The 27,983-nt window shown below is 35.9% G+C and overlaps 1 protein-coding gene and 1 pseudogene across 5 annotated transcripts in view; both read right to left on the bottom strand.

The window, feature by feature from the left end:
• The window catches only part of NEDD4 (NEDD4 E3 ubiquitin protein ligase), a 136,401-nt gene that overhangs the window by 93,972 nt on the left and 14,446 nt on the right, over positions 1-27,983 (bottom strand). For 2 of the 5 annotated variants that reach the window (XM_027067314.2, XM_053223988.1), the window contains exons 2-5: positions 27,126-27,199; positions 25,229-25,323; positions 16,557-16,635; positions 16,416-16,454 (exon numbers count right to left, since the gene is read on the bottom strand). In XM_027067314.2, the coding sequence (XP_026923115.1) occupies positions 16,416-16,454; positions 16,557-16,635; positions 25,229-25,275 (165 nt within the window). In that variant the 5' untranslated portion in view covers positions 25,276-25,323; positions 27,126-27,199. The remainder of the gene's footprint in view (positions 1-16,415; positions 16,455-16,556; positions 16,636-25,228; positions 25,324-27,125; positions 27,200-27,983) is intronic. The other 3 variants (XM_027067312.2, XM_027067313.2, XM_053223989.1) reach the window with 2 other exon arrangements.
• On the bottom strand, positions 19,372-25,221 carry LOC128315938 (60S ribosomal protein L37-like; annotated as a pseudogene).

The raw sequence follows: 27,983 nt of genomic DNA, 5'->3' as shown, positions 1-27,983 counted from the left end.
GAAAGCAATTTTTTGTTTCTGTTTTAACACAAATAGGTGTATCATGCACACAGTGTTCTGTGCCTTAGCTCCTTCATTTAGCATATTTTGAAACAATGCCTTATTAATACATATACATCTGTTTCTTTTTAAATATCTGATGAGGGTTTCATTGTGCGGCTGTACCATAATTTACTTAGTACTTTAGGGTGTCCTCTACTTCTTCCTAGCTAACAGGATTCTGATTTTATTCAAATAGTGGATGACAATGTGTGTCAGGGATAGATGGTCACTCCCCATCCCCAGGGCCTGCATCCTAATTCTTCTAAGCCTCGTGGTAATTCCATTCTCCTTACCAAAGACTGGGTTAGAAATACATATATGAGACAATTGTAGCCCATGAGATGAGAATCAAAGTTCCAGGGGGAGCTTTTTTGAAAACGGTACTTCACTTTTTTAAGAGACACATGTTGGAAAACTCTCTCCATTTTCTATCTACAGACATGATCGTGTGAGGCTATGATGTTTGGAGCTGCTGCAAGCATCTTGTAGCCTGGACAGAAAGCTAAGAGAATCTCAGAGAGGCTGGGTCACACATGACTGTCCAGATGCTGCAGTCACCCCCATTCCTCTATGTATGATCCTTATTATTAGAGATAATAAACGTGCATATTGTTTAAGCCAATATTAGTTGTTACTTCAAGTATGTTACTTGACCCCCCAAAGCATCCTAAATGGTACACTTCTGCAGAGAGAAGGAGACTTCCCTAATATCTCCCTGACATTATTCCCTAAATTCCCTAATATCTCCCTGGTATTCACTCCCTAGCTTCTGGTGTTTTCCCTTTCATAATGCTCAGTACACTGGCAATTATTTTGAGAAGGATGTTCATAGGAGTCCACAGTAGACAGTGAGCTTTGTTGAGGGTAGGGACTGTGGTCATCTCATTAGCAAGTATCAGCAAAGTGCCTGGAAACAAATATAGAAAACTATCACACCAATTTTTTGTGTGTATGTAGAGGTGAGGAGTATAAATATATGCATAAAAATACATAGGAAACAATACAGGAAGATCGCACAGTGGTGGTTTTATGGTGATTAAATTACAGCTGATTGTTATTTCTCTCTCTCTCTCTCTCTCTCTCTCTCTCTATATATATATATATATATATATATATATATATATAATATACAGGGGCGCCTGGGTGGCTCAGTTGGTTAAGCACCTGACTTCAGCTCAGGGTTCATGGGTTTGAGCCCCGCATCAGGCTTTGCACTGACAATGTGGAGCCTGCTTCAGATTCTCTCTCCCTCTCTCCCTGGCCCTAGCGCATTCGCTCACACACTGCCTCTCAAATTATATAAACTTTAAAATATATATAATACATATTATATATAAATATAAATAATGATACAGAAAATATTTATAATTGTTTCATTTGTCAGAATATCCAGAACCAGAGTCTCTACTAGGCAGATAGATAAAAGGAAAATTTTACTACTTTGAAAGGCAACTTTGACAAACAAGTAACATGCTCATAAAAGGGCTCCTCAGACTCAAACAAACACAGAGTTCACCCAGGGGTGGCGGAGTATGCACAACAGAAAGAACCTGTGTTTCCACATTTTGAGATCTATATTTTCCTACAGAACACATGCATGAACATATACATATTACGTAAATACAGTTGGCCCTTGAACAACATGGGAGTTAGGGGTGCATTTGAAAATCTGCATATAACTTTTGACTCCCTCAAAACTCAATTACTAAGAGCTTACTGTTGACCAGAAGGCTTATGGGTGACACAAACATAAATCAAGATAATAAATGTGCTTATTGTTTTTTGTGTACCTTGTATGTATTATACACTGTATTCTTATAATAAAGCAAGCTGTAGGAAAGAAAATGTTATTAAGAAAATTGCAAGGAAGGGAAATACATTTATAGTACTGTGCCACATTTTAAAAAAAATCCACACATAAGTGGACCCACAGTTCAAACTCATGCTGTTCAAGGGTCAACTGTATAATATGATGAGTATGACTACTAAGGATACAAACGAAGCACCATGGGAATATGAGGAATGGAGTGAGCTGTCTTTTCAGATGCTCATCCACTATGCTCATACAATGTGTACATTGTTACCTTACTTGCCTGATGTTTTTCCCTCCTGTAACCTGCCTCCCTAGTCTCATCTGAGCAACTGTAAGTGCAGGTTTCACTATAATTTGCTATTAAGCACTAATTTCAATTTGCAGTCTTTCCTGTTTGTTGATCTACTAATAACAATTCTCCACAAAAACTTTCTTTGAACCTCATATTTTCTCAAAGATGTAAAGGTTCCCTTCAACGTCTGACCAAAATTTCCATTGGTTAAATGCCAAATAACCAAGTTTTGACTGTATTTATATTATCTCAATAAATATTTTATGTGAATACATTCAATTGAAAATATTTTGTGCTATGTATAATGATATAAATGACAAAGAGAAAAACAATGGACCACACATAATAATGTCCTTTCGACAGAAAATACTAAATCACCATGTGTTGTCAGTTCTATTCTAGCTGTGATGAAACAGCATTCATCTATACAGATTTTTCTGGTCGTTCTTACAATATATTTGCAAAGTTCTGTTGGAAATAAATGTGCAGCCTATGGTCCCAGAGTAAAGTAATGCTGGCTGGGACATTTGGTAATAGTGAAATTCTAGTAAAAGAAACAATGAGTAAAAGACAGGAAAGTCCTAAGCCTGCTCTATCATTTACAAATAGTCTTCTTTTTTATTTTTGTCTTAACATCTCTAATTCAAAAGTAGTACCGACTTTCAAGCATTCTTTCTAATGCTGGCTCTGATATATTTTTGGTTTTTAAAGAAGTTTTCCATTTGCGCTAAGTTACAATTATTGCCATAAAGTTGTTCATATTACATTATTATTATTATTATTATTATTATTATTATTATTACTATCTATAGGATACTCCTTTCATTCTTGATAATGGTCATTTGAACTTCTCTTATTTGAGCTAGCTGTAGTATATCAATTTTATTAATCTTTTCAAAGAAGCATGTTTGGTTTCATTTATTTTCTTGACTTCTTATCCATTTTCTAGTTCATTGATTCCCATTCTTATTTCCTTCCCTATATTTTGTTTTCTAAGATAGAAACTTAGATCACTGGTTTTAAGTCTTTCTTCTTTTGTATATAAGCACTTAAAGGTGTAAATTTGTCTCTAAGCACTGAATGTGTTCATCTCATATTTTGATAATGTTTTGATTTAATAATCAAGTTAAAATGTTTTGTAATTTTCCTTATGATTTCCTTGTTGATCCATGGCTTATTTAAAATTATGTTGCTTAATTTCCAAATTATTTGCGGATTCCTCAGGTATATTTATATCACTGAATTCTATTTTCAGAGACATGTTGAATCTTAAGTCTGTTAAATGTATTCAGACTTGTTTTATGGCCCAATATATAGTCTACCTTAGTGAATGTTCCATAGGCATATAAAAAGAATATATATTCTTCAGGTATTAGATGTAGTCTTCCATACATGCTACATTGGTTGACTGATAGGTTGTTCAAACTGTTTATGTATTTACTAACATTTTTGTCTAGTTTATCACTATTGAGAGAAGAGTGATGAAATCTTCAACTATTCTGAATTTATTTCCCTGTGTCTTTCAATTTTTGCTTTATAATTTTGAAGCTCCTTTATCAGACATCTTTTCTTGATGAATAAGCCCTTTTATGATTATGAAATGTCCAATGTCCCTGTTTATCTCTAGGAATACTTTTCATCCTGAAGTCTACTTACCTAATGTTAATACAGCCATATGAGGATTTTTTTTTTTTTGGCTTGGTGTTTGAATGGTGTATCTTTTTCTGTACTTTTACTTTTAATGTGTCTTTATACTCAAAGAGTGACTCCTATTAAGAGTCTATGGTTGAGCCTTGCTTTTTTTTTTTTTTTTTTTTGGCACTTATTGATATGTTTGGCTTTACGACCATCGTCTTTCTATTTCTATTTTTCCTTCATTCCTCTTTTCTTCCCTTTTCTCTTTTTAAAAAATTATTAATCAAGCATTTCTTGGTATTTCATTTTTTTCCTTTATTGGAGTTTTACCTATACGTTTCCATTTTAATTTTTTAGTGGCTGCACTGAGGATGACAATATGAATCCTTAAACATCATAACTCTAATGGCCAGAGATGAGCTACTTGGATCTCTTTCAAGAGAACCTGCATTGCTGATTGACAGCTCCCAAGTGACCATGCACCTTTGAATCTACCCATTGTTTTCTCCCTGCCTACTCCCAAAGACTGGGCACAGCAGGGATTTAGAGCCTGGCCATTCATTCCCAACCCAGGATTTCTCTAACAATCTTTCCTGGGAAACTCTCTGGCAGCTTGGATGAGACTTTCTCAGAACTGTGCTGCAATGTGGGGCTCTTCTTACCAATCCTTTTCCCCCTCCTTGCACAAGTGTTAGGGCTGCATCATGATCAGAAGGCTCTTCCCATATGTGTGTCCTCCCTCTTTAAGCTTCACATGTGCTTCCCCCCAAAACCTCTTGCGTATCTACTCTCATCTGAGTGTCTGTTTCTTAGAGGACCTAAACCAACACAGATGGTATGGGTGGTAGGGTTTTAGGACCAGCTCACACTTACCTAATGGCAAGGAGCTCCCCATCCTGAGAAGAATGTGGGGCACATAAAGTCACTGGCATAAGGCAGTGGCTCAATACCTAAAGACTTCTTCAGAGTTGTGCTGGGGAAATGCCCTGGCTAAAATTCAGCTTAAACTGAGTCCACTGGTTCTGTGATCCACCCAATAGTCATTTTCCTTGTTTTCAAATGTAAAATTGGGACTGACATACTGGAACTTGGATCCCCTCACCACCACTACCACCACAGTGAATCCATGGGCTTGTGGGATAAGAGCTATCAAAGTGAGAAGGCCAAGTGGAAGCCTCTGAAACTGTCCTCCCTCTGGTCAAAGTAATAAATCTAAAATAACATTGAATAGATACGACAACAAAAACACAAACAGCAAAAGAAAAAATAAACTGAACATCCTCAAAATAAAAAGCTTTTGTGCTTAAAATAATACCATCAATAAAATCAAAACACACAACCCACAGGAGAAAAATTTTGCAAATCGTGTATTTGACAAGGGACTTGTATCTGAAAATACAAAGAACCTGACAACTCAATAACAAAAAGACAAATAATCCAATTATAAATGGGCAAAGAATATAAACAAACATTTCTCCAAAGAAGATATATAATGGCCAAAAAGCTCATGAAAAGATGCTCAAACATCATTGGTCATCACAGAAATGCAAATGAAAACCATGAGATACCATTTTACACCCACTAGGGGGGCTAACATAAAAAGATAATAACAAGTGTTGTTGGGCACCTGAGTGGATCAGTCGGTTAGGAGTCTGACTTTTGATTTTGGTTCAAGATTTCAGTCATGAGATAGAGCCCTGCATCTGGCTCTATGCTGGGCATAGAGCCTGCTTGAGATTCTCTCTCTCTCTCTCTCTCTCTCTCTCTCTCTCTCTCTCTCTCTCTTTCTCTTCTCTCTCTCTCTCCCTGTGCCCTTCCCCCATGAACATACAGACATGCACTCTTTTTCTCTCTCTAAAAAAAAAAAAAGATAATAACAAGTGTTATCAAGGATGCAGAGAAATCAAAATTCATACTCAAAACACACACTGTTGGTGGGCATGTAAAGAGGTACAGCCACGTGGAAAACAGTTTGGCAATTCCTCATGTGATCCAGCAATCCTACTCTAGGTATATACTTTCAAATGAAAATATATGTCCACACGTTATTCTTAACAGTTAAAAAGTAGAAACAACCTAGATGTCCATCAACTGATGCATGGATAAATAAAGTGTGGTTATCCATACAGGGGAATATTATTTGGCAATTTCAAAAATGAAGTACTGATGCACACTATAACATGGTTAAAACTTGGAGACCACGTATTGTATGAAACCATTTACATGAAATGGCTCAAAGAGGCAAATCTAAGAGACAGAAAGTAGGTTGGTGCTTGCCTGGGAAGAAGGGCAGGTGTTGGAAAAAAATGGGAGTGACAGCTAGTGGGCATGGGATTTCTTTTTGGGCTAATGAAAATGTTCTAAAAATTGATTTTGTTGATGGCTGCACAACTTTTTGAATATACTAAAAACCACTGAATGGTATACTTTGAGGGGGTGAATTGTATGTTATGCAAATTATATCTTAATAAAAGCTGTTTTTATAAAACAAAAATCTTGCAACCTGCTGTGAATATCAAAGATTAGTATCACTACTAAGGACCTAAATGATACATGGGTGGTTCCTATAATAGGTTCATTTAATTCTCCAGTCTGGTCCCTGCAGAATCCAGACAAACTTTGGAGAATGACTGTAGATGCAAACTCAACCAAGTTAATAGCCCCAGTCACCCGCTGGTTTCTGAGCACAAGAAGTCCAGAGTGCCCTGGCTACAACAGTAAACTGTGGTTTGATGGGACTCACTATGTCCCTTGGATTGAGTGTGCTTTCTTTTGGGAACTTGGACCTCTAACTTAGTAAAGTCCAGAGTTCTCTAGAACTCTCTAGAGCACATAATCCTTTAGTGGGTCTTTGGAAATGATGAGAAGTGGGGCCATTCCTGCTTCTACCCCTTTGTTCCTGGACCCATGTATACTTTCTATTGCAGACAGAGCATCATGTTGAAGTCTCTGCTTTAGTGAGTAAACTGGCACCCCATCTTTGCAGACTATTGCCTGTGCCATCAGTAGGACATTCTAGTGTGCTATAAGGTTGCTTGCTTATGGATGACGTCGCAGGTGATGTAACCAATGGATCCCATGGTCATGAGTTCATTCCTACATCTCTTTCTCTAGAAATTGAGTCCCCTGGAAGGATGAAATGTTATGTAGATTTCTATCCCTATAAAACATGCATTCTGTAAGCCCCCAGACACTTGTGCTGGCTGAGGTTCTGCAGACTGGAAAGGCAAACCCACACACAGAAGTAATTGGACAACAAATTACTGGCCCTTTCAAAATGGAAGGGGCCCAATTTAGTAAGCTTACCAAAAAATGGCTATAGTCATGAAGGTTAATGGTTAGCAGTTTTATTTTTTTATAAAATATTCATTTGGTTTTGGGATCAGGGTAATTCTGACCTCATAAATGAACTGGGACATGTTCTCTCCTCTATTTTTGATAAGACATTGTGTAGAATTAGAATTATTCATTCCTTAAATATGTGATAGAATTCAGCAGTGAAAACACTTGGGCCTTAAGTTTTCTTTCTTGGAAGGTTTTTAACTTCAAAAGCAATTTCTTTAAGAGTTGCAGAATTTTTCAGATAATTTATTTCTTCTTAAACTTTTGGTATTATGTATCTTTAAAGGAATTGGTCCATTCATCTAAGTTGCTGAATTTATGGGCACAGAATTCATAGTATCCCTTACTATCCATTTAATGTCTGTAGGTTCTGTGGCATCTTGATAAATTTACTGTTTTTTATTTGTTATTGTTTTTGGGCTATATCTATTACTTTCTAGTGGTTGCACTAGGGATTACAATATACATACTTAACTTTTCATGGCCCACTTAAAGTTAGTATTAAGCCTCTTGACATAATATGTAGAAACCCTATAACAAAAAGGTTACTTTATCTTCACTCATTTATATTTTGGTTGTAATATGTATTGTATCTACCTAAATTATAAATCCCACTAGTGTTTTAATTTTTCCTTTCAATAGTCATAAATATTTTAAAGAACTCAAGAGGGAAAGATAGTATAATAACCAATACTTATTCTATTGCTTCTTCATTTCTGAAGTAAAATTTACATCTGATATAATTTACCTTCAACCTAAGTAATTTCCTTTAGCATTTTCTTTAGAATATGTCTATTGGCAGTAAATTCTCTTATTTTTCCTCAGCTTAGAATACCTTTATTACACTATCATTCCTGAGGGATATTTTTTGTTAGACATAGAATTCTGAGTTGACTGTTGTTTCTTCCTTGCTACCTTAATTATGCCGTTTCATCATACTTTTTGAAGAAAAATATTTAGCTTTTTAAGTCATTATACCTCTATACATAATGTACCATTTTCCCTGTTTTCAAATTTTCTTCATTATCTTTGGTTCCAGCAACTTGATTATGATGTGTCTGAGCATGGTTTTCTTTGCATAAACTCTCTTTGGGTTTTGCTGAACTTCTTTAGACTATAAATGCATTTCTTTCACTAAATTTGGAAATTTTGGTAGTTATTTCTTCAAATATTTTTTTCTACCAATGCCTTTTTCTTCTTCTTCGAAGACTTCAATGACCCAAATATTAGGCTCTTTTAATATTGTTTATAGGTCCCTAAGACTCTATTAAATTTTTTAATCTTTATTTTCTGTTCTTCAGATTAGATCATTTCTACTGCTTATCTTCAAGTTCACTAATTCTTTTCACTGTTATCTTCATTCTGCTACTGAACTCATTCAATGATTTTTTAAATTTCAGATTTTATATTCTTAAGTTCTAATATTTCTATTTCATTCATTTTTAGTTTTTAATACGTGAGAATATCTATTTTCCCGTTCATTTCAAGAGTGTTTACCTTCATATAATGGAGCATAATTATAACGATTATAATAGCTGCTTTAATATAATACAGCTGTTTTACTGGTAATTCCAATATCTGCATCATCTTGGTATTGGCACTTGTTGATTGTCTCTCCTTTTGAGAACTGGTCATATTGTTGAGGTTCGTTGTATGTAAAATAATTTTAGATGCTTTTTTTCAGCATTTATTCAATGTTTATTGATTTGAATTATGTTGTTTGTGTTCAAATTTAAATATCCATTTCGTAGTGCAAAATAGGCTCATTTTTTTAATGGTACCTTCATATTTTTTAATACTATATTTACTTTTTAATTTACATCCAAGTTAGTTAGCATGTAGCGCAAGAATGATTTCCAGAGTGGATTCTTTAATGCTCCTTATCCATTTAGCCCATCCCGTCCTCCCACAACCCCTCCAGCAACCTTTTTCTCTATATTTAAGAGTCTCTTATGTTTTGTCCCACTCCCTGTTTTTATATTATTTTTGCTTCCCTTCCCTTATGTTCATCTGTTTTGTATCTTAAATTCCTCTTATGAGTGAGACATATATTTGTCTGACTAATTTCACTTAGCATAATACCCTCTAGTTCCATCCATGTAATTGCAAATGGCAAGATTTCATTCTTTTTGATTGCTGAGTAACACTCCATTGTGTGTGTGTGTGTGTGTGTGTGTGTGTGTGTGTGTGTGTGTGTGTGTATTTGGGCTCTTTCCATACTTTGGCTATTGTCAATAGTGCTGCTATAAACATTGGGGTGCATGTGCCCCTTCAAAACAGCACACCTGTATCCCTTGGATAAATGCCTAGTAGTGCAATTGCTGTATTGTAGGGCAGTTCTATTTTTAACTTTTTGAGGAACCTCCATACTGTTTTCCAGAGTGGCTGCACCAGTTTGCATTCCCATCAGCAGTGAAAAAGAGATCCTCTTTCTCCATGTCCTTGCCAACGTCTGTTGTTGCCTGAGTTGTCCATGTTAGCCATTCTGAGAGGTGTGAGGTGGTATCTCATTGTGGTTTTGATTTGTATTTCCATGATGATGAGTGATGTTGAGCATGTTTTCATGTGTCAGCCTTGTTCCTGACTTTAGGGGTAAGCTCTCAGTTTTTCCCCATTGAGGATTATATTAGTGGTGGGTCTTTCATATATGGCTTTTATGATCTCGAGGTATGATCCTTCTATCCCTACTTTCTTGAGGGTTTTTATCAAGAAAGGATGCTGTATTTTGCCAAACGCTTTCTGTTCATCTATTGAGAGGATCATGTGATGTATCACATTGATGTGACATACCACAGTGATTGTTTTGCAGATATTGAACCAGCCCTGTATGTCACGTATAAATCCAATTGGTCATGGTGAATAATTTTTTTAATGTATTGTTCGATCATGTTTGCTAGTTATCTTGTTGAGGAATTTTGCATCCATGTTCATCAGGGAAATTGGTCTGTAGTTCTCCTTTTAGTGGGGTCTTTGTCTGGTTTTGGAATCAAGATAAAGCTGGCTTCATAGAAAGAGTGTGGAAGTTTTCTTTCCATTTCTATTTTTTTGTTACAGCTTCAAGAGAATAGGTGTTAACTCTTATTTAAATGTTTGGTAGAATTCCCCTGGAAAGCCATCGGGCCCTGGCCTCTTGTTTCTTGGCAGATTTTTGATTATTAATTCGATTTCTTTACTGGTTATGGATCTGTTCAAATTTTCTATTTCTTCCGTTTCAGTTTTTATAGTTTATATGTTTCTAGGAATTTGTCTATTGCTTCCAAATTGCCCATTTTATTGGCATATAATTGCTCATAATATTCTCTTATTACTGTTTATATTTCTGCCGTGTTGGCTGTGATTTCTCCTCTTTCATTCTTGATTTTATTTATTTGGGTCTTTTCCTTTTTCTTTTTGACCAAACTGGCTAGAGGTTTATCAATTTTGTTAATTCTTTCAAAAAACCAGCTGCTGGTTTCATTGATCTGTTCTACTATTTTTTGGTTTAAACAACATTGATTTCTGCTCTAATGTTTATTATTTCCTGTCTTCTTCTGTTTTTGGGTTTTATTGACTGTTGTTTTTCTAGCTCTTTAAGGTGTAAGATTAGGCTGTGTATCTGAGATCTTCCTTCTTCAGGAAGGCCTGGATTGCTATATACTTTCCTCTTATGACCACCTTTGATGCATCCCAGAAGTTTGGGGCTGTGGTGTTATCATTTTCATTGGCTTCCATGGACTTTTTAATTTCCTCTTTAACTTCTTGGTTAGCCCATTCATTCTTCAGTACGATGGTATTTAGTCTCCAAGTATTTATTATCTTTGCACATTTCTTCCTGTGGTTGATTTCAAGTTTCATAGTATCATGATCTGAAAATATGCACAGTATGATCTTGATCTTTTTGTACTTGTTGAGGACTGATTTGTGTCCCAGTATGTGATCTATTCTGGAGAATGTTCCATATGCACTGGAGAAGAATATATATTCTGCTGCTTTAAGATGAAATGTTCTGAATATATCTGTTACGTCCATCTGATCCACTGTGTCATTCAAAGCCATTGTTTCCTTGTTGATTTTCTGTTTAGATAATCTCTCCATTGCTGTAAGTGGGGTGTTGAAGTCCCCTACTAGTATGGTATTATTATCAATGAGTATGTGTTTGTGATTAATTGATTTATATATTTGGGTGCTTCTACATTTGGAGCATAAATGTTTACAATTGTTAGATCTTCTTGGTGGATAGACCCCTTAATTATGATATAATGCCCTCTTCTTCTCTTATTACAGTCTTTATTTTAAAGTCTAGATTGTCTGAGATAAGTGTGGCTACTCCGGCTTTCTTTTCGTGACCATTAGCATAACAGATGGCTCTCCATCTCCTTAATTTCAATCTGAAGGTATCTTTAGGTCTAAAGTGGGTCTCTTTTAAACAGCATATAGATGGATCTTGTTTTCTTATCCATTCTGTTACCCTATGTCTTTTGATTGGAGCATTGAGTCCATTGACGTTTAGAATGAGTACTGAAAAATAGGAATTCATTGCCATTATGTTGCCTGTAGAGTTGGAATTTCTGGTGGTGCCCTCTGGTCCTTTCTAGTCTTTGTTGCTTTTGGTCTTTTTGGTTTTGTTTTTGTTGTTGTTTGTTTGCTTGTTTGTTTTTGCCTTTTCTCCCCTCAGAGAGTCCCCCTTAAAATTTCTTGCAGGGCTGGTTTAGTGGTCACAAACTCCTTTAATTTTTGTTTGTCTGGGAAACTTTTTATCTCTCCTTCTATTTTGAATGACAGCCTTGCTGGATAAAGAATTCTTGGCTGCATATTTTTCCAATTCAGCACATTGACTATATCCTGCCACTCCCTTCTGGCCTGCCAAGTTTCTGTGGATAAGTCTGCTGTGAACCTGATCTGTCTTCCCTTGTAGGTTAAGGACTCTTTTTCCTTGCTGCTTTCATGATTCTTTCCTTGCGTGAGTATTTTGTGAATTTAACTATGATATGCCTTGTTGATGGTCAGCTTTTGTTCAATCTAGTAGGAGTCCTCTGTGCTTCCTAGATTTTGATGTCTGTGCCTTTCCCCAGGTTAGGATAGTTTTCTGCTATGATTTGCTCACATAACCCTTCTACCCCTTCCTCTCTTCCTCTTCTGGGACCCCTATGATTCTTATGCTGTTCCTTTTTAATGAGTCACTGAGTCCTCTAATTCTTAAATCATGCTCTTTTGCTTTAGTTTCCCTCTTTCTTTTCTGCTTCATTGTTCTCCATAAATTTGTCCTCTATATCACTGATTGGCTGCTCTGTTTCATCCATCCTTGCCACCGGGGCATTCATTCGAGATTGCAGCTCAGTTATATCATTTTTTATTTCATCCTGACTAGCTTTTACTTCTTTTATCTTTGCAGAAAGGGATTATAATCTATTTTCAACTCCAGCTAGTATTCTTATTATCATGATTCTAAATTCTGGTTCAGATATCTTGCTTGCATCTGTGTTCATTGAACCCCTGGCTGTCATTTATTCCTGTTCTTTATTTTGGGGTGAATTCCTTCATTTTGTCATTTTGAAGGAAGAAAGGGAATTAATAAGGCAAAAAAATTAAAATAACAAAATTAAAAACAACACAAAAAAATCAAATAAAGGATGCTAGATCCTAGGTGTGTTTTGGTCTGGTTATTGAAAGGAGCTTGAGAGATTAGAGAAGAAAGGAAAAGATAAGAAAAGAAAAAAAAAGGAAAATAGGAAAAAAGAAAAAAAGGAAAATGTTAGAAAATTTGAAAAATGAATACAATGAAATAGAATAAAATGAAATGATGGAAGTAAAATAGAATTTGAAAAATTTACAAAAAAGTTAAAAATACAGGAAAAAATTTAAAAATATTTTTAATAAAAATGGAAAATAAAAATAAATTTTTTACTCTTTATGTATTCAAGAATAAGAAAAGAAAAAGAAAAAAAATTGAATAGATGGACCAGCGAACAGACTTAAATACAATTGAAATTACATCGATTTCTCCTAGAAGACAAACTATGAGGCAATTTATAGTCCATAAACTAAGCAAGCGGAGAGACTTGTGGTGTTCCTGAAGTGTGAGGTTGGCCCAGTTGGGCAGGGCTTAGTGTAGCGGTTCCATTCTCCACTAGATGGCGCTGCTTCGCTCACAGGCGTGGATTGTTGTGTTGCATGTAGGGGTGTATGTGCATGCAGGGTATGGGAAAATGCTGTCACTAAGCTACCCAGTCTCTAGTGTCAGAGCTCTGTGCTCTCCCAACTGGCAATTGAGCACACCTCCTCTGTCTCTGGCTTCTGTCCACTCCCCGCTTTTACAATGTCCATGACCAAACAGTCAGGCTGCCAGGTGGCACCTCCCTCCTGAGTTTTATCCCAGATGTGACTGTGTTTCCCAACCCCTCACTTCTGAGGGACTGCAGCCTTGACCCGTTCTGACCCTCTGGGGTAGGGTCTCCCTGAGCAATGGCCCCCTACTCCCAGGAATGTTCGCGAGACTGTGCTGCTGCTGATGCCCAGAGACTGTGGCTGGGTGCTAGCCTGCCCCAGAAAAAGTTCACGTGCTCGTGTAGCAGCAGTGTTTCAGGGATTATGGTAAATCACAACACACATCTAGGGCCAGGCTTCACTCTTAACATCCTTGTTCCAACACCAGTGAATGTGGCTCTTCTCCAGGGTCCACTGGGACCTTTGCCTGTGGGGTTGCCACACAGACTCTACCAAATGTCCTCCCAGCAGGGGAACCACCTCTCCCCTTGTGACCCAAGGACCCCTCGGACCTCACTCTCTGCTCCTGGGGATTTGCCCTTCCCACCAGAGCACCACTAGGTATTGAGCTATGTGGAGTTTCAGACTCTGCGCTCCCTGTTTATAGAGTTTCAATGAAATTTAAACCCTCTCCTTTCTCCTTTCTCCCTTTTTTATTCAGTCCTTTGCATACTCTTTCTTTTCTCTCCCACTGCTTTGGTGGGGGGATGCTTTCCCGTACTCTCTTCCTGTCTCTGTCCTCTCTTTGCAAACAAAAATAGCTCCCTGACCTCTGCAGCTCCCCTCTACCCCAGTTTACCTCTCTGTGCCACATACCTGCCAAGATCTGTGGTTCAGGTTGTGAAGATTGTTGTGTTAATCCTCAAATCAGTTTCCTAGGTGTGCAAGATGGTTTAGTGTTGATCTGGCTGCATTTCAGGGATGACAGACGCAAAAAAAACTTCCATGCTGTTCCCCATCTTGGCCTCTCCCCAGGTGCATTTTTAATATTATGTTGTGACACTCTGGATTCTGCTAAGATCCTTAATAGCTTTACAGTTGTTTATAGCATCAATGCCCTATTACCGCATCATGGCTAAAATTAGATGTGTCAATTTTTTTTTAATTCTTGAAAAAAATAATGAGATAAATATATCTCTAATGTGATAAATAATAAAAAGCTATTTTTAATGGAGAAAATCTAGATAAACTCTCATTAAAATTGGAAACAAGACAAATAAACATTCGTCCCTATTAGGGCCAAACATTATGACAAGTACAGGCCAATCATATTAGAAGGAAAAAAGAGTAAGAGGTCCAAAAATCTTCAATACATTGAAAACACATACATTTCTAAGAAAAACACACAAAAAAATAAGTAAAATAATAGTAAAAGTGTAAATAAATAAACCACTCAACCACTTGAGAATGTTAAAATTCTCTCCTAAGCAATATTTGTGCCAGACAAGCAATCAAAACCAGAGGTTACCAAATCTGGAATTTATTCTGGTAAAGGTAAGCCAGAAATTTAGCTTCATTTTTCCCCATATGACTATCCAGCTGACTCAATACAATTTCCTCAAGAATCTAAAATTTCCAAACTGATTTAAAATGCTATTTTCATGCCATACTAAATAGGGTAAGGCAGATCTCCTTCTCTAAACAAGAAAAACCAGAAGCACTCTAGTTGGTGCTGGTGGCTGGATTTTCAGTAACAGCTTCTCAGACATTGCTTCAGCAATTTCTTTCCTTCCAATTCACTTTATTAAAACAAGACTAAACAAATAAAAAAATCTTCAAATGTGGAATACAGAAGAGTGACTTCTGTTTTCCTGACCAAAGTCTGGTGTGGCACCATAACAGCCTGCAGACAGGCTAGTGTTTGAGGAATGGTCAGCTACAGTCGACCATTGTTGATAGCATTAAGTAGGATGAGACTAGATGAATGTGGCAACATGGGGGTCAGTGGTGACCTTAGTAAGAGCAGTTTTATTCCAACGATGCAGGTGTGAGTTAGGTTAGAGTAGGTTAAAGAATGCATTAGAGAAGTAGACATGATGGGGACAGCTCTTACAATGCAACTCTTATAAGAACATTGGTTATTTAAGTGAACAAAGAAATTTAAGTCCACAACTAAAGGGGAATATGAGGCAAGGCAGGACATTTTAAGGATGGAATGTACAAATGGGAATGATCCAGCAGAGAAGGGGAGATTACTGATATGCATCTCTACCATTACTCGGAGGGTATTGATTCTGGAATCAGCAATCTGACAAATAGGTACAAAGAAGCATTGTCAATTTGAGGACCCTCCTGAGGAGTCTGAAATAACTGCTGATTTGGAGTTTGCTCTTGTGGTATAGGGAGGAAGGGTGAGGGGGACGACAGGAATGTGAATGAAGGGTATATGAAAAGAAATGCATCTATTTATTGATAGGCCCTCACCATCTCTAGTCCAGATCAGTCTATTTAATAAGTGACTGTGGAGACACAAATGTTGAATGATCTTTAGGGGAAAACACCAAAATCTGCTACATTTGAATAAGACTATCATATAGACTTTAACCCAGAATTAAAGTGGAATAAGATAGGGACACCTGGGTTGCTCTATCAGTTAAATGTCCAACTCTTGATTTCAGCTCAGGTCATGATCTCATGGTCTGTAAGATTGAACCTCATGTTGGGCTCCATGCTGACAGCACGGAGCCTGCTTGGGATTTTCTTCCTCTCTCTCTGCCCCTCTCCCACTCATGCATGCTCTCTCTCATGCTCTCAAAACAAACAAACAAACAAACAAACAAACAAACAAACTTTTAAAAAAGTAGAATAAGATAATTCCAGGTTTATAATCATCTTTTACCTCTTTGTTACCTTACATACATGTTTTTTTATAAGAAAAATGGTTCTAGGACCATGTCATCATGGGGATACCGAGCTTTAACACTTTTTAAATTTTTAAAAATCTAGACAAATTATAAGATACATTTCAGAATATGATAAATAATAATATCAGTCTAATCTATTGAAAAAAATTTTTTGCTGTTTTACTGAAATAAAATTCATACTTACTCTGAATAGTATTTCTTCATTCCATTTTGGATTCAAAGTCTAAAAGACAATAAACAGAGTATAACTATTTTTTAAATATTTTTGTCATATAAAAATAAAGCAAAGTATATTAAAATGTTTTTGAATACTGCTACGTCTAACCTTTTTAATGGTTTTCGTTTGCACACTTGTAAAAATTCCATTCATTGGGTCATATAATGTCACTCTCACATATGGATCACTGTTAAAATAAAAAACATATATATAATTGTTGCTTATTCCCAAACTCAGACTGCTCAACCTATAAAAATCACAGATTTTTCCTTGTTAGCAATTTCTACAATTATTTCCTACTGTTAAAGGGAGGGTTCCTTGGCAGGAGTAGGTAATTATAGTAATTTCTGCATCTTGTTGAAAAGCTAAAGTACTGTGTTAGTGAAATAGACAAAGAATTGGAAAGAAACCTTTTAATCCAATTTAGTGATTTCCAACCTATTTCAATTTTTCAAATTTTGTTCAATTTTTATTACGTTCTTTCTTCTTTGGGGTTAAGATGGTTAATTTGATTCTTAAGACTAGCTTTGCAAGACCTCAGGTTGTTCCAAGTTATCTCAAGGGTGTAAACTGTTTTTACAAAATAAGACAAAGTGCTTTCAGTTCAAAATAATTATGTGTCATGTAACCCCTTCTACAAAGTGACATGGAAAAGAAAAATCTTGTGATATGTAAGTTTGCAAAACAAAAGACTGTACACTTTACCTGTCCCTGGTCAAATTCCTCCCATTTCCTTTGGGGATCCCAAGTACTCATGATTCTTCACCACCATCTCCCCCTCCAATTTCCTCATACAACCTTACCTCTTACTTTGACAAAAATCAAAGCCATCAGACCACTCCCAAGACCCCGGTATTTATCAGAACTCATCCTTACCCCTAACCTCAGTGATTCAGGTGTTGTGCCCCTATTTGAGGCCAATTCCTCTTTGTACATGTTCTAACCACCTGCTCTGGAAACTTCTATCATCTATTTTCATTTCTCCCTTTTGTATCTTCAGCTTTTCTTTTCACCTATGTTTTTCTAGTCACATAATTATGTTTTTAAACCACCTCCCCCCCTCCTTAACTCTTCCTCCTTCCTCCAGCAAAGTGATCTAGATTGTCTTTCCTCCCACCTCAAACTTTCTAGGAAAATAATCTGTAATAATAATAATGACTAATATTTATATAGCAATTACTCTATGCCAGGTACCATTCTAAGCAGTTTACATATATTAACTCTTAGAATCCTTATAACTGCCTGTGAGGTAGTTATGATTATTGTTTTTATTTTGTACAGAGAGATAGTTCAAATCATAGCAGATCATACAGCTACTAAGTGCAAGAGTGAGAACTGACACTCAAGCACCTGGCTTCAGAGGCCATGTTCTTAGCTACTCTAGCCCAACACCTCCCTTTCTTCATTTCCTCAACCCCCACTGCTCTTCAAAGTCTTAGAATCTGGTTTCCACCTCTTTCTTTCTAACCCATCCCTCTGAAAATGCTAAAATCACCAATTTTGCTAAAACAATCAACACTCTCCAGGCACTGATTTTGCTGGTCCTCTCTTTATTTAATACTACTGATTAGTTTCTCTTTGAAACTAATCTCATTTGCTTTCATGACACAACTCCCTTCTGGTTGTCCTTATACTATCCTAATTGTTCTCTCTCGGTTGCTTTCTTAGGCTCCGCTCCTACTACCTGCCAGTTAAATACTGAAATTCCCTTAAGTATTGCCCTTGGTCCTTTATTCTCTCTACCTTTTCCCTTCACAATCTCATCCATGGTTTTAACAACTAACTGTGTATTCTCAAATATAAATGTTAAACGTAAATGTAAATATAAGTATATATCCTCAATCTCACCACCCAGCTAGACCCTGCCACCTGGCTGTTTCTCAGTTGATCTTCCCTCCCCCCTACCCCCCCTTTTTTTTTTTGCCTTTTTCCACGTTATTTATTCACAGTCACATAGCGACATGAAGGGAATAAACCAATTAGGAGTTTTTTGGAGAGAATGGGGTATGGGTGGAAGGGTGGGACTTAAACAGAAAATAATTTTATACACAGCTAGATAGAAGATTTACAGATATCTTTTTAAAAAATAGTATTCTCTGAGGGTAATGGAGTAAGATAAAATCATCATGAACAAAATAAATTAGCAACTTATTACTGCATAACCGAAAACAAAAGTCTTAGGAAATGATTTGCAGTTTCTGTCATGATTTACAGATACTTATGTGATATATATTTCCAACATGGAAAAATAAAGACTAACACTGAGTAGTAGATTACCACAATGCAGAGGGAACTTGAACACATGAAAAGAGCTGCCATCTGGTAGCAAAAATATATTTACGCTGATATTAGTATCAAGATTAAAGACACTCAAATAAGTTATGCCAATACAGCAGAACTATTATTCCTAACATCATAAGAACAATTTCTTATTACTCCTACTCATAACTAAAAAGTCTAAGAGCTCTGCCCAATTTTCAATTGGCTGTTCTATCATATTATTTTTAAATTGTAAAAGATCTTTATATATATTGTGAATTAAAGGGTTCTATCAGATACAGGTTTTGAAAATATTTCCTCCCCATCTGTGGCTTGCCTTTTCCTTTTCTTAATTGTGTCTCTCAAACAACAAGAGTTTTTAATTCTGATCAAGTCCATTTCAACACTTTCCTTCGTGTTTCATACTTTTTGAGTCCCGTTCAAGAAATCTTTGTGTATCCCAGTAGAGCACAGAGTTTCTCGTATGTGTCCTCGCAGAAGTTTTATAATTTTAGCTCTTATTTTCTATATAATGTGTGATAAAGAACAAGGTTCATTTTGTGCCATACAGATAACCCACTGTTCCAGTACCATGTACTGAAAAGACTAACCTCCTTTTGAATTACCTTAATACTTTTTGTCGAAAAGCAATCAGCCATGTGTGTGTGTGTGCACGCGCATATGTGTGTGTGCATTTCTATATTCTTTCTTCTATTCCGTTGAACAATTTATTTATTCTTATGCCAATGCCACTCTGTTCTGATTACTGTAGCTAGATAGTCAGGCTTGAAATTAGGTAGCATAACTTCTCCAATTTTGCTCTTTTATGAAATTGTTTTGGTTTACTCTATGTCCTTTGACTTTCCATAAAAATAATAGAATCAATTTACCAATTTCTTTAAAAGATCTTTCTGTGGGGAAACCTGGGTAGCTTAGTTGGTTAAGCATCTGACTCTTGATTTCAGCTCAGGTCATGATCTCACGGGGTCATGAGTTCAAGCCTCACATCAGGCTCCACACTGTTAGTGCAGAGCCTGCGTGGGATTCTCTCTCTCCCCCTCTCTCTGCCCCTCCCCAACTCCATCTCTCCCTTTCTCCCTCTCTCTGAAAATAAATAAATAAACTTAAAGAAAAAATCTGGCTATGTTTAAAAAAAGAAAGAAAAAGAATAGATCGTGCTGGGATTTTGACTGGGATTATGCCAAATCTACTCAATTTGAAGAGAGCTAAAACTCTAACAATAGCGAATCTTCCAATCCATGAACACAGCACATTTATCCATTGATTTAGATCTTTGATTTCCCTCAACAATGTTTTATTGGTTTTTAAAAAAAATTTTTTTAAGGTTTATTTATTTCTGAAAGAGAGACAGAGAGAGCACAGGAGCAAGCGGGGGAGGGGCAGAGAGAGAGAGGGAGACAGTATCCAAACACACTCCAGGCTCTGAGCTGTCAGCACAGAGCCTGACGGGGGGCTTGAACTTGTGAACTGTGAGATCATGATCTGAGCTGAGTCATACACTTAACTGACTGAGCCACCCAGGCATCCCAATGTTTTATAGTTTTCGGTGTAAAGTTTGTACAGATCTTTTGTTAAAGTTATTTCTAAGTTTTTATTTTTTATGCTATTGTAAATTGATATTTTTAAAATTTATTTTCCAATTGTTCATTGATAGGGTATAAAAATATAATCAATTTTGGTTCAATGAGTTTGTATCTTGTGGCCTTGTACCTTATTAGGTCTGGCAGCTTTTTTTTTTTAGATTCTTTATGGCTTTCCATGTACATGATCATGTTGTCTACAAACAGACAATTTTCTTCCTTTTTAGTCTACATTACTTTTATTTCTTCTCTTTGCCATATTACACAGCTAGGACATACAGTACAGTCTTGAACTGACTGTAAAAGGACAAAACCTTGCCTTATTCCTGAATTTAAGCAGAAAGCATTCATACTGTCACCACTGAGTATGAAGTTAGCTATTGTTTGTTTTTTTGTTTTGTTTTTTTTCCACAATAACCTTAAGCAGGTTTAGAACATTCCCATCTGTCCCTAGATTATTAAGAGTTTCTACCACGAAGAGGTGCTAATGATTTTTTCCTTTCATTGAAATGATCATGTATTTTTCTTTTTTTCTATTAATATAATGAACTACCTTGATTTTTTTAATGTTAATTTATTTTTGAGAGAGAGAGACAGACAGACAGAGTGTGAGGAGGGGAGGGGCAGAGAGAGAGGGAGACATAGAATTTGAAGCAGGCTCCAGGCTCTGTCAGCACAGAGCCCAACATGGAGCTCAAATTCATGAACCATGAGATCATAACCTGAGCCAAAGTTGGACACTTAACCAACTGAGCCACCCAGACACCCCTTGATTAATTTTTGGATGTTAAATGAATCCTACATTTTATTCTTAGCTTGCTGTGATTTTTTTTTTTTTTTTTTTTTTTTTTTTTTTTTACCGTGAACAGGTATTGGATTTGTCAAATGTACTTTCCATACCTACTGAGGTGAAAATGTGTTTTTATTTCTGTACCATATAAATATGATGAATTACATTGATAGATTTTTTTCTTAATGTTTACTTATTTGAGAGAAAGGCAGAGAGAGAGAGAGAGAGAGAATCCAGAGTAGACTCTGTCCTGACAGCAGAGAGCCTGATGCGGGACTCAAACTCACAACTGTGAGATCATGGCCTGAGCTGAAGTTGGACGCTTAACTGACTGAGCCATGCAGGCACCCTTGATAGATTTTTTTTTAAAAATCAGATCATTTATTATTGTGTGACTAATTGTTGAAATCCTTAAGATGAACTAGATGCTGTAACAGCTGCCTTCTTGGGTTTAGGTGTTGTTCCTTCATGAAATCCATGCTTTCATCTACTGGGATACAATTTTTAGGTGTCTCATCCAACCAGTCCCAGTGGTATTTCATCTTTTAGCCTTGGCACTCCAGTTATACTTTCTCTTCCACTTGGCAGGACAGCCACATCTGCCACAGGTCAACCTCTGAAGGCGGTAGGCCTTAGAGCCACAATGGCGGCACACTATGTGCATTTTACTGTGATGCTTTCCAAATGACGACATCCCCTTTGTCATCTTGCTTCTGCGGCCAAGACCAAAAAGACTGGAAGTGAAGGCACTTCCACTATATCGTACATTGATAGATTTTTTTTTTTTTAAATGTTGAACAAACCTTACATTTCTAGGAAAATGCCTACCTGGTCATATATTGTTATATATCATTCAATATAGGGCTACTCAGGCTTTCTATTTCTTCTGTGATTGATTTTGGTAATTTGTGTCTTTCAAGAATTTTGTCTATTTCATCTAAGTTGTGTCCAATTCTTTATTAGCATGAAGTTGTACACAGTATTCCCTTTTTGTCTTTTTTAATTCCATAGGCTCTACAGCAATCCCTCTGCTTTCATTCCCATTATGGTAATTTGTGAATTTGTGCCTTCTCTTTTGTTCTTGATCAATATAGCTATAAGTTTACAATTTTTATTGGTCCCTTCAAAAAATAAACTTTTGACCTCAACGACTTAAAAAAAAATTTTTTTTAATGTTCATTCATTCAGTTTTGAGAGATAGAGACAGAGTGCAGGTGGGGGAGGAGCAGAGAGAGAGGGAGACACAGAATCAGAAGTAGGCTCCAGGCTCTGAGCTGCCAGCCTAGAGCCCGATGTGGGGCTTGAACTCATGAACTATGAGATCATGACCTGAGCCAAAGTCGGCTGCTTTACTGACTGAGCCACCCAGATGCCCCAACCTCAATGATTTTTTTCTATCATTATGCATGTTCTACTTCATTAATTTCTGTCGTTACCTTTATTATTTTCTTCCTTCTGCTTACTTTGGAATTAATTTGCTCTTCTTTTTTAATTTCTTAAGATCAGAACTCAAATCATCCATTTAGATTTTGCTTCTTTTCTAAGTTAGGCATTTCCAAACTATACATTTTCCTCTAAATATTACTTTAGCTGCATCTCACAAATTTTAATATTGTGTATTTTCATTTTCATTCTGTTCAAATTTTTCCCTAACTTCTCTTGTGATCCCTTCTCTGACTCATATTATTTAGAAGAGTATTGCTTTATTTCCAAATATTTGGGTTTTTCAAAACATCATGTTACTCATTAACAACTTTATTTCATTGTTATCAGAGAACTTCCTATATATAATTTCAATGTTTTCAAAATTCCTGAGACTTGTCCTAACATGGTCTATGTTGGTGAATGCACCATGCACACTTCAAAAGAATGTGAATTTTGCAGTTGTTTATTGTTTTATGGCCCAACATATTATGACTGACAGACTATAGGGTAGCTCCTATTATCTCCACCTCCTACTTTTCATGCCCTTTGTGGTATCCTCCTCTTAAATGTGGGAAGAACCTATGCATCCTAACCAATCCTAAAATACATTATGGAAAAACTGACAAAATGTATATGATTGCATTACAAAAGACTATGTATGCTTGGAGACCCCCTCCTTTGCTAGCTTTGAAAAAGCAAGATGTTAGCTTGTGAGCTGCCATATGAAGAAGATCATAAGGCAAGGAACTTAGGGTGTCCTCTGTCTGACAGCCAGCAAAACTGAAACCGTCAGTCTGGCAGACTACAAGGAACTATATGCTATTAATAATCACATGAGTTTGAAAGTGGACCCTTCCCCAAGTAAGTCTCAGATGAGGTCATACCCCTGGCCAATACCTTGATTGCAGCTCTATGAGAACCTAATGTAGACAACACAGCTAAAGCATGAAAGGATTCTGACCCACAGAAACTATGAGATAATATGTGTGCATTCTTTTAAGCTGCTAAGTTTATGGTAATCAGAGTCATGCAGAAATAGATAATACGTTTATGGGCTATGTTAGTTTATGTACTATGTCCACTTGAAAAGAATGTATACATGCAGTTGTTAGAAATAGTGTTCCTTATGTTGAAGTTGTTCACAATATTGTTCAAATTTATGTTTTTATTGATTTTCTAATCTAGTTGTTTCATCAACTGGTGAGAGAGGTGTTAATGTCTCCAACTATGATTATGGAATTTTTTATTTGTCCTTTTAATTCTGTCCAGCTTGGCTGCAAAATATTATGTTGCATATTATCATGCATAACATTATGCATATTATTTTCAAGTTCTGTTATCAGGCACATATTTATGATTATTTTATAATTTATTTATGATTTATGATGGTTACAGCCTCCTGTAACCTCCTGGTTACAGCCTCTTTTATTGTTATGACATGTCTACAAATACTTTCTGGTGTTGAAATCTATTTTATCAGATATTAATAAATCTACATCAGTCTTTTTACACTTACTGTTTATATGGCATATTTCTTTGGATGCATTTTATTTCACCTTAGCTGTGCCTTTATATTTTAGATGCATCTTTTATATAAACAACATGTAATCGGGTCTTGTTTTTCAATCTATTCTAACAACCTCTGACTCTGCCTCATATTTGCCTTAGTCCATTAATGTTTAATGTTATTATTGATAAGATTGAATTTAGGTCTACCAATTTATTATTCATTTTTTATTCTTTTCTTTCCCTCTTTTTTTTCTTTTCTTGATCATTTACTCATTTCTTGGCCTTTTAATTATTTATTTTCTCAGGAATTTCATTTAAAAATATCTTTTGGTTTTTTTATCTATAATTCTTTACATTATATTCAGTGGCTTATCTAAGTCCTACAAAACACACCCTTAATTTTTTATTCCACTTACATTTAATATTGTACCACTCTACTAAACAGGTCCATAACTGTGTTGAGGAGCAGGAACTGGTGTATTATATTAAGAATGTGCAAATTATGATGTGCTGAGTGAGGAGGAATAAACCACCCGCATGGAGTTGACAGGTAGCTCCTCAGCATGTGAGCTCCTGCTTTGGGGAAGTGAAAACTTCAGGGTCATTTTGATTGAAGGCAGTTTTAATATACCCACACAAAGGAAGTAAGTCACAAGATTTGTTACTTAGAGATCCCAGAAACAGGAGGAAATGGGGGGGAGGGGTGGTGGAAGGGAAAGCAATGAGCCAGAAGAAGGGCAGTCTTCCATTACCAGGTCATGAGTGAGTAAGAGATAAAGAACAAGGTAGCAACCACCTATTACTTATAAGGTGATTGGGGTGGACGTCACTAACTTTTTGTGGTCTTAACTCTAAGTGGTTATTTTAAAAAGGTGCCCTGGAGAACACACAGGGGGAACTTGTGATAGAAATCCTAAGCTCAGGTCCTTATCTAAATGTCCAGACCCTGGGTGTGAGCAGGGTTGTCATAATGTAAAATGCCCAGGAGACAACTAAATTCAGTTGTTTTTCTTTCATCACAATAACCCACACCCATTCCTGTCCTTTAAGCTATAGTTGTTATATATATTCCATCTACATATAACATAAATCCTGTAAGAAATGTTGTAATTTGTGATTTAAACAGGCATACGTTTTTTTTTTTAAGTTAATGATAAAAACAACATAAGGTATTTTTCATATTCCCAGATATTTACCATTTCCTTATTCCTTTCTGAGGATCTGTGTTTCCATCTATTATCATTCTTTTTTAGCTGGAAGAACTTCCTTTGGCTCTTCTTATACTGCAGGTCTGCCAATGATAAAACCTTATAGTTTTCTTTTATCTGAAAGTGCTGTTATTTTGTCATCATCCTAAAGGACATTTTCACTGAATACAGAATTCTGGATTGACAACTGTTATTCTATTGTTGCATTTTCTTCTGGCCTCCATAGTTTCTTGGGAGAAGTCAGCCCTTAACCAAATTGGTAGTTCCCATGCACGTAATACGTCATTTTCTTCTCTTTCTTCTGTCAGGATTTTTCCTTATACTCGTCTTTCAACAGTTTGGCTATGATGTGCCTCACTTGTTCCTCTTAGTGTTATCCTGCTTGGGATTTCTGGATACTATCTATTTGTATCTTTCATCAGATTTTTAAAAATTGGCCATTCTTTTTTTTTTTTTTTTTTTTTTTTTTTTTATTTTAGAGAGAGTGTGAGCAGGGGAGAAGGGCTGAGGGTGAGAGGAAGAGAATCCAAAGCTCAGCCATTATTTCTTAAAAAATGTTTTGCCTCAGGTGGCTCAGTCGGTTAACTGTCCAACTCTTGATTTTGGCTCAGTCGGTTAAGTGTCCAACTCTTGATTTTGGCTCAGGTCATGAAATCATGATTCATGAGTTTGAGCCCCATGTGTTGGACTCTACACAGATAGTACAGAGCCTGCTCGGGATTCCCTCTCTCCCTGTGTCTACCTCACCCCCACTCACATTCTCTCACTCTCTCTGTCAAAATAAATAAATAAACTTAAAAAAAAATTTTGCCTCTTCTATTTCTAGGACTCTAACTACATGTATGTTAGACTGTCTGATATTCTCTAACAAATCCCTGAGTCACTGTTCATTTAAAAAGTTTTTTTCAATCTTTGTCTCTGTCATTTTCTAATTGGAAAATAATCTCTACTGATCTAATTTTAAGGCAATTAAGTTTTCCTCTTCATCGGCATTCTGCTGTCAATTCCACCAAGACTTTTAATTTCAAATATTGTATTTTTCAGTTCTAGAATTATTTTTTATGGTTTCTATCTCATTCCTGAAATTTTCAATCTTTACTGGTATAATATCAAGTATAAGCATGCTATTGAGACGTGTTCCATTTTCCTGGTTCTTTATAGATCATATAATTTTCAATTATATCCTAAACATTATAAATATTAAGTTGTGAAGACTCTGGATTCTGCGATTTTTCTCTGATGATTATTTGTTTTCTTTTATCATATAATTAATTATCTTATTTGGACAAGAACTACAAACCATGTTTCTTGGGCAACAACTCTTATCTCTATTCAGATCTTTTTCTTTATTTTTAAAAAATTGTTTAAAGAATGTTTTATTTATTATTTTTGAGAGAGAGAGAGAGAGAGAGCATAAGTTGGGGAAGAGCAGACAAAGAGGGAGGCAGAATCCAAAGCAGGCTCCAGGCTCTGGGCTGTCAGCACAGAGCCTGAAGCAGGGCTCGATCACGAGCTGTGAAATCATGACCTAAGGTGAAGTTGAACGCTTAACCAATTGAGCCACCCAGGGGCCCCAGATTTTTTTACTTTAGTTGAGATGCTTTGAATCTGCTATCACATGTGTGATTCAGGGTCAGCAGATGTCCATTGGCACAGTTTGGGAATCTACTCTCTGCGTCTTTCCCTTCCAGAATCCCCAACCTTGCTATGTGATAGTTCAGATAGCAACAAATTTAGTAAAACACCAATTGGAAATATAATCATTCTGCCTTACATAATAATTTACCTATTAATAATATTATTCAATTATGCAGGAAACCAAAGTTTAGAAAAAATTAAATAACCAGTGCAGTTTTAAAATTACAAACCGACTTAATATACTTACCTAGCTCCCAAGATATCCTTTTTGGCAAGGCCTATTCCAGCTATCACTTTGACCCTCACAATTCGGGAATTTTCCTAAAATACAAAAATTTATATACTATTTTCATGTACTTTATAACCTATCTAAGACACATACCTTTAAATATATATATATCTCAAATAAAGTATTCAGGATATTAAAATTACTTGGAGGAATCTTTTTTAAGAATTAATCTGATTAAAAAGATATGAGAGAAAATAAAAAACTATATTGTTATTTGTGGATAACTTGATATATACAAAGAAAACACAAATAAAGTAGTGTTAAACTATTACATTAAGACCTTACCTTTGCTTCCAAGAAAATTTACATCCAAATTCCTAGTAGTAATATTTATCATTGTTGCTATGTACACAATAAAAATCAAGAGCTTATAATCATTTGTAATAACTATTCAAAAGGTAATTTTTTTTAAGTTTTTATTTAAATTCTAGTTAGTTAACATTCAGTGTAATATTACTTTCAGGTGTACAATTCAGTGATTCAACACTTAAATAAAAAATAAAAAAAAACACCCGGTGCTCACCACCACCAGTACACTCCTCAATCCCATCCTATTTACCCCATCCCTACCCCCACCTCCCCAGTTGGTTATTTATAGTTAAGCATCTGTTTCTTGGTCGTGTCTCTCTTTTTTTCCCTAGGCTCATTGTTTCAAAAATCTCACTCAATAGATTGTACAGTAAATAAAACTATAGTATATTGATACTGTAATATATCAAGTACTAAATATCCTAGGTATTATATACTGTTATGAGGTTTAATATAAGAATGTCTTTTGAGATACATATTGAAATACTTAGGGATAAAATGTGATAG

This window comes from Acinonyx jubatus, chromosome B3, assembly GCF_027475565.1.
Source record: "Acinonyx jubatus isolate Ajub_Pintada_27869175 chromosome B3, VMU_Ajub_asm_v1.0, whole genome shotgun sequence".
Taxonomy (NCBI): domain Eukaryota; kingdom Metazoa; phylum Chordata; class Mammalia; order Carnivora; family Felidae; genus Acinonyx; species Acinonyx jubatus.
The sequence above is the reverse complement of the archived record's forward strand: the minus strand, read 5'-3'. Positions and strand labels throughout refer to the sequence as shown.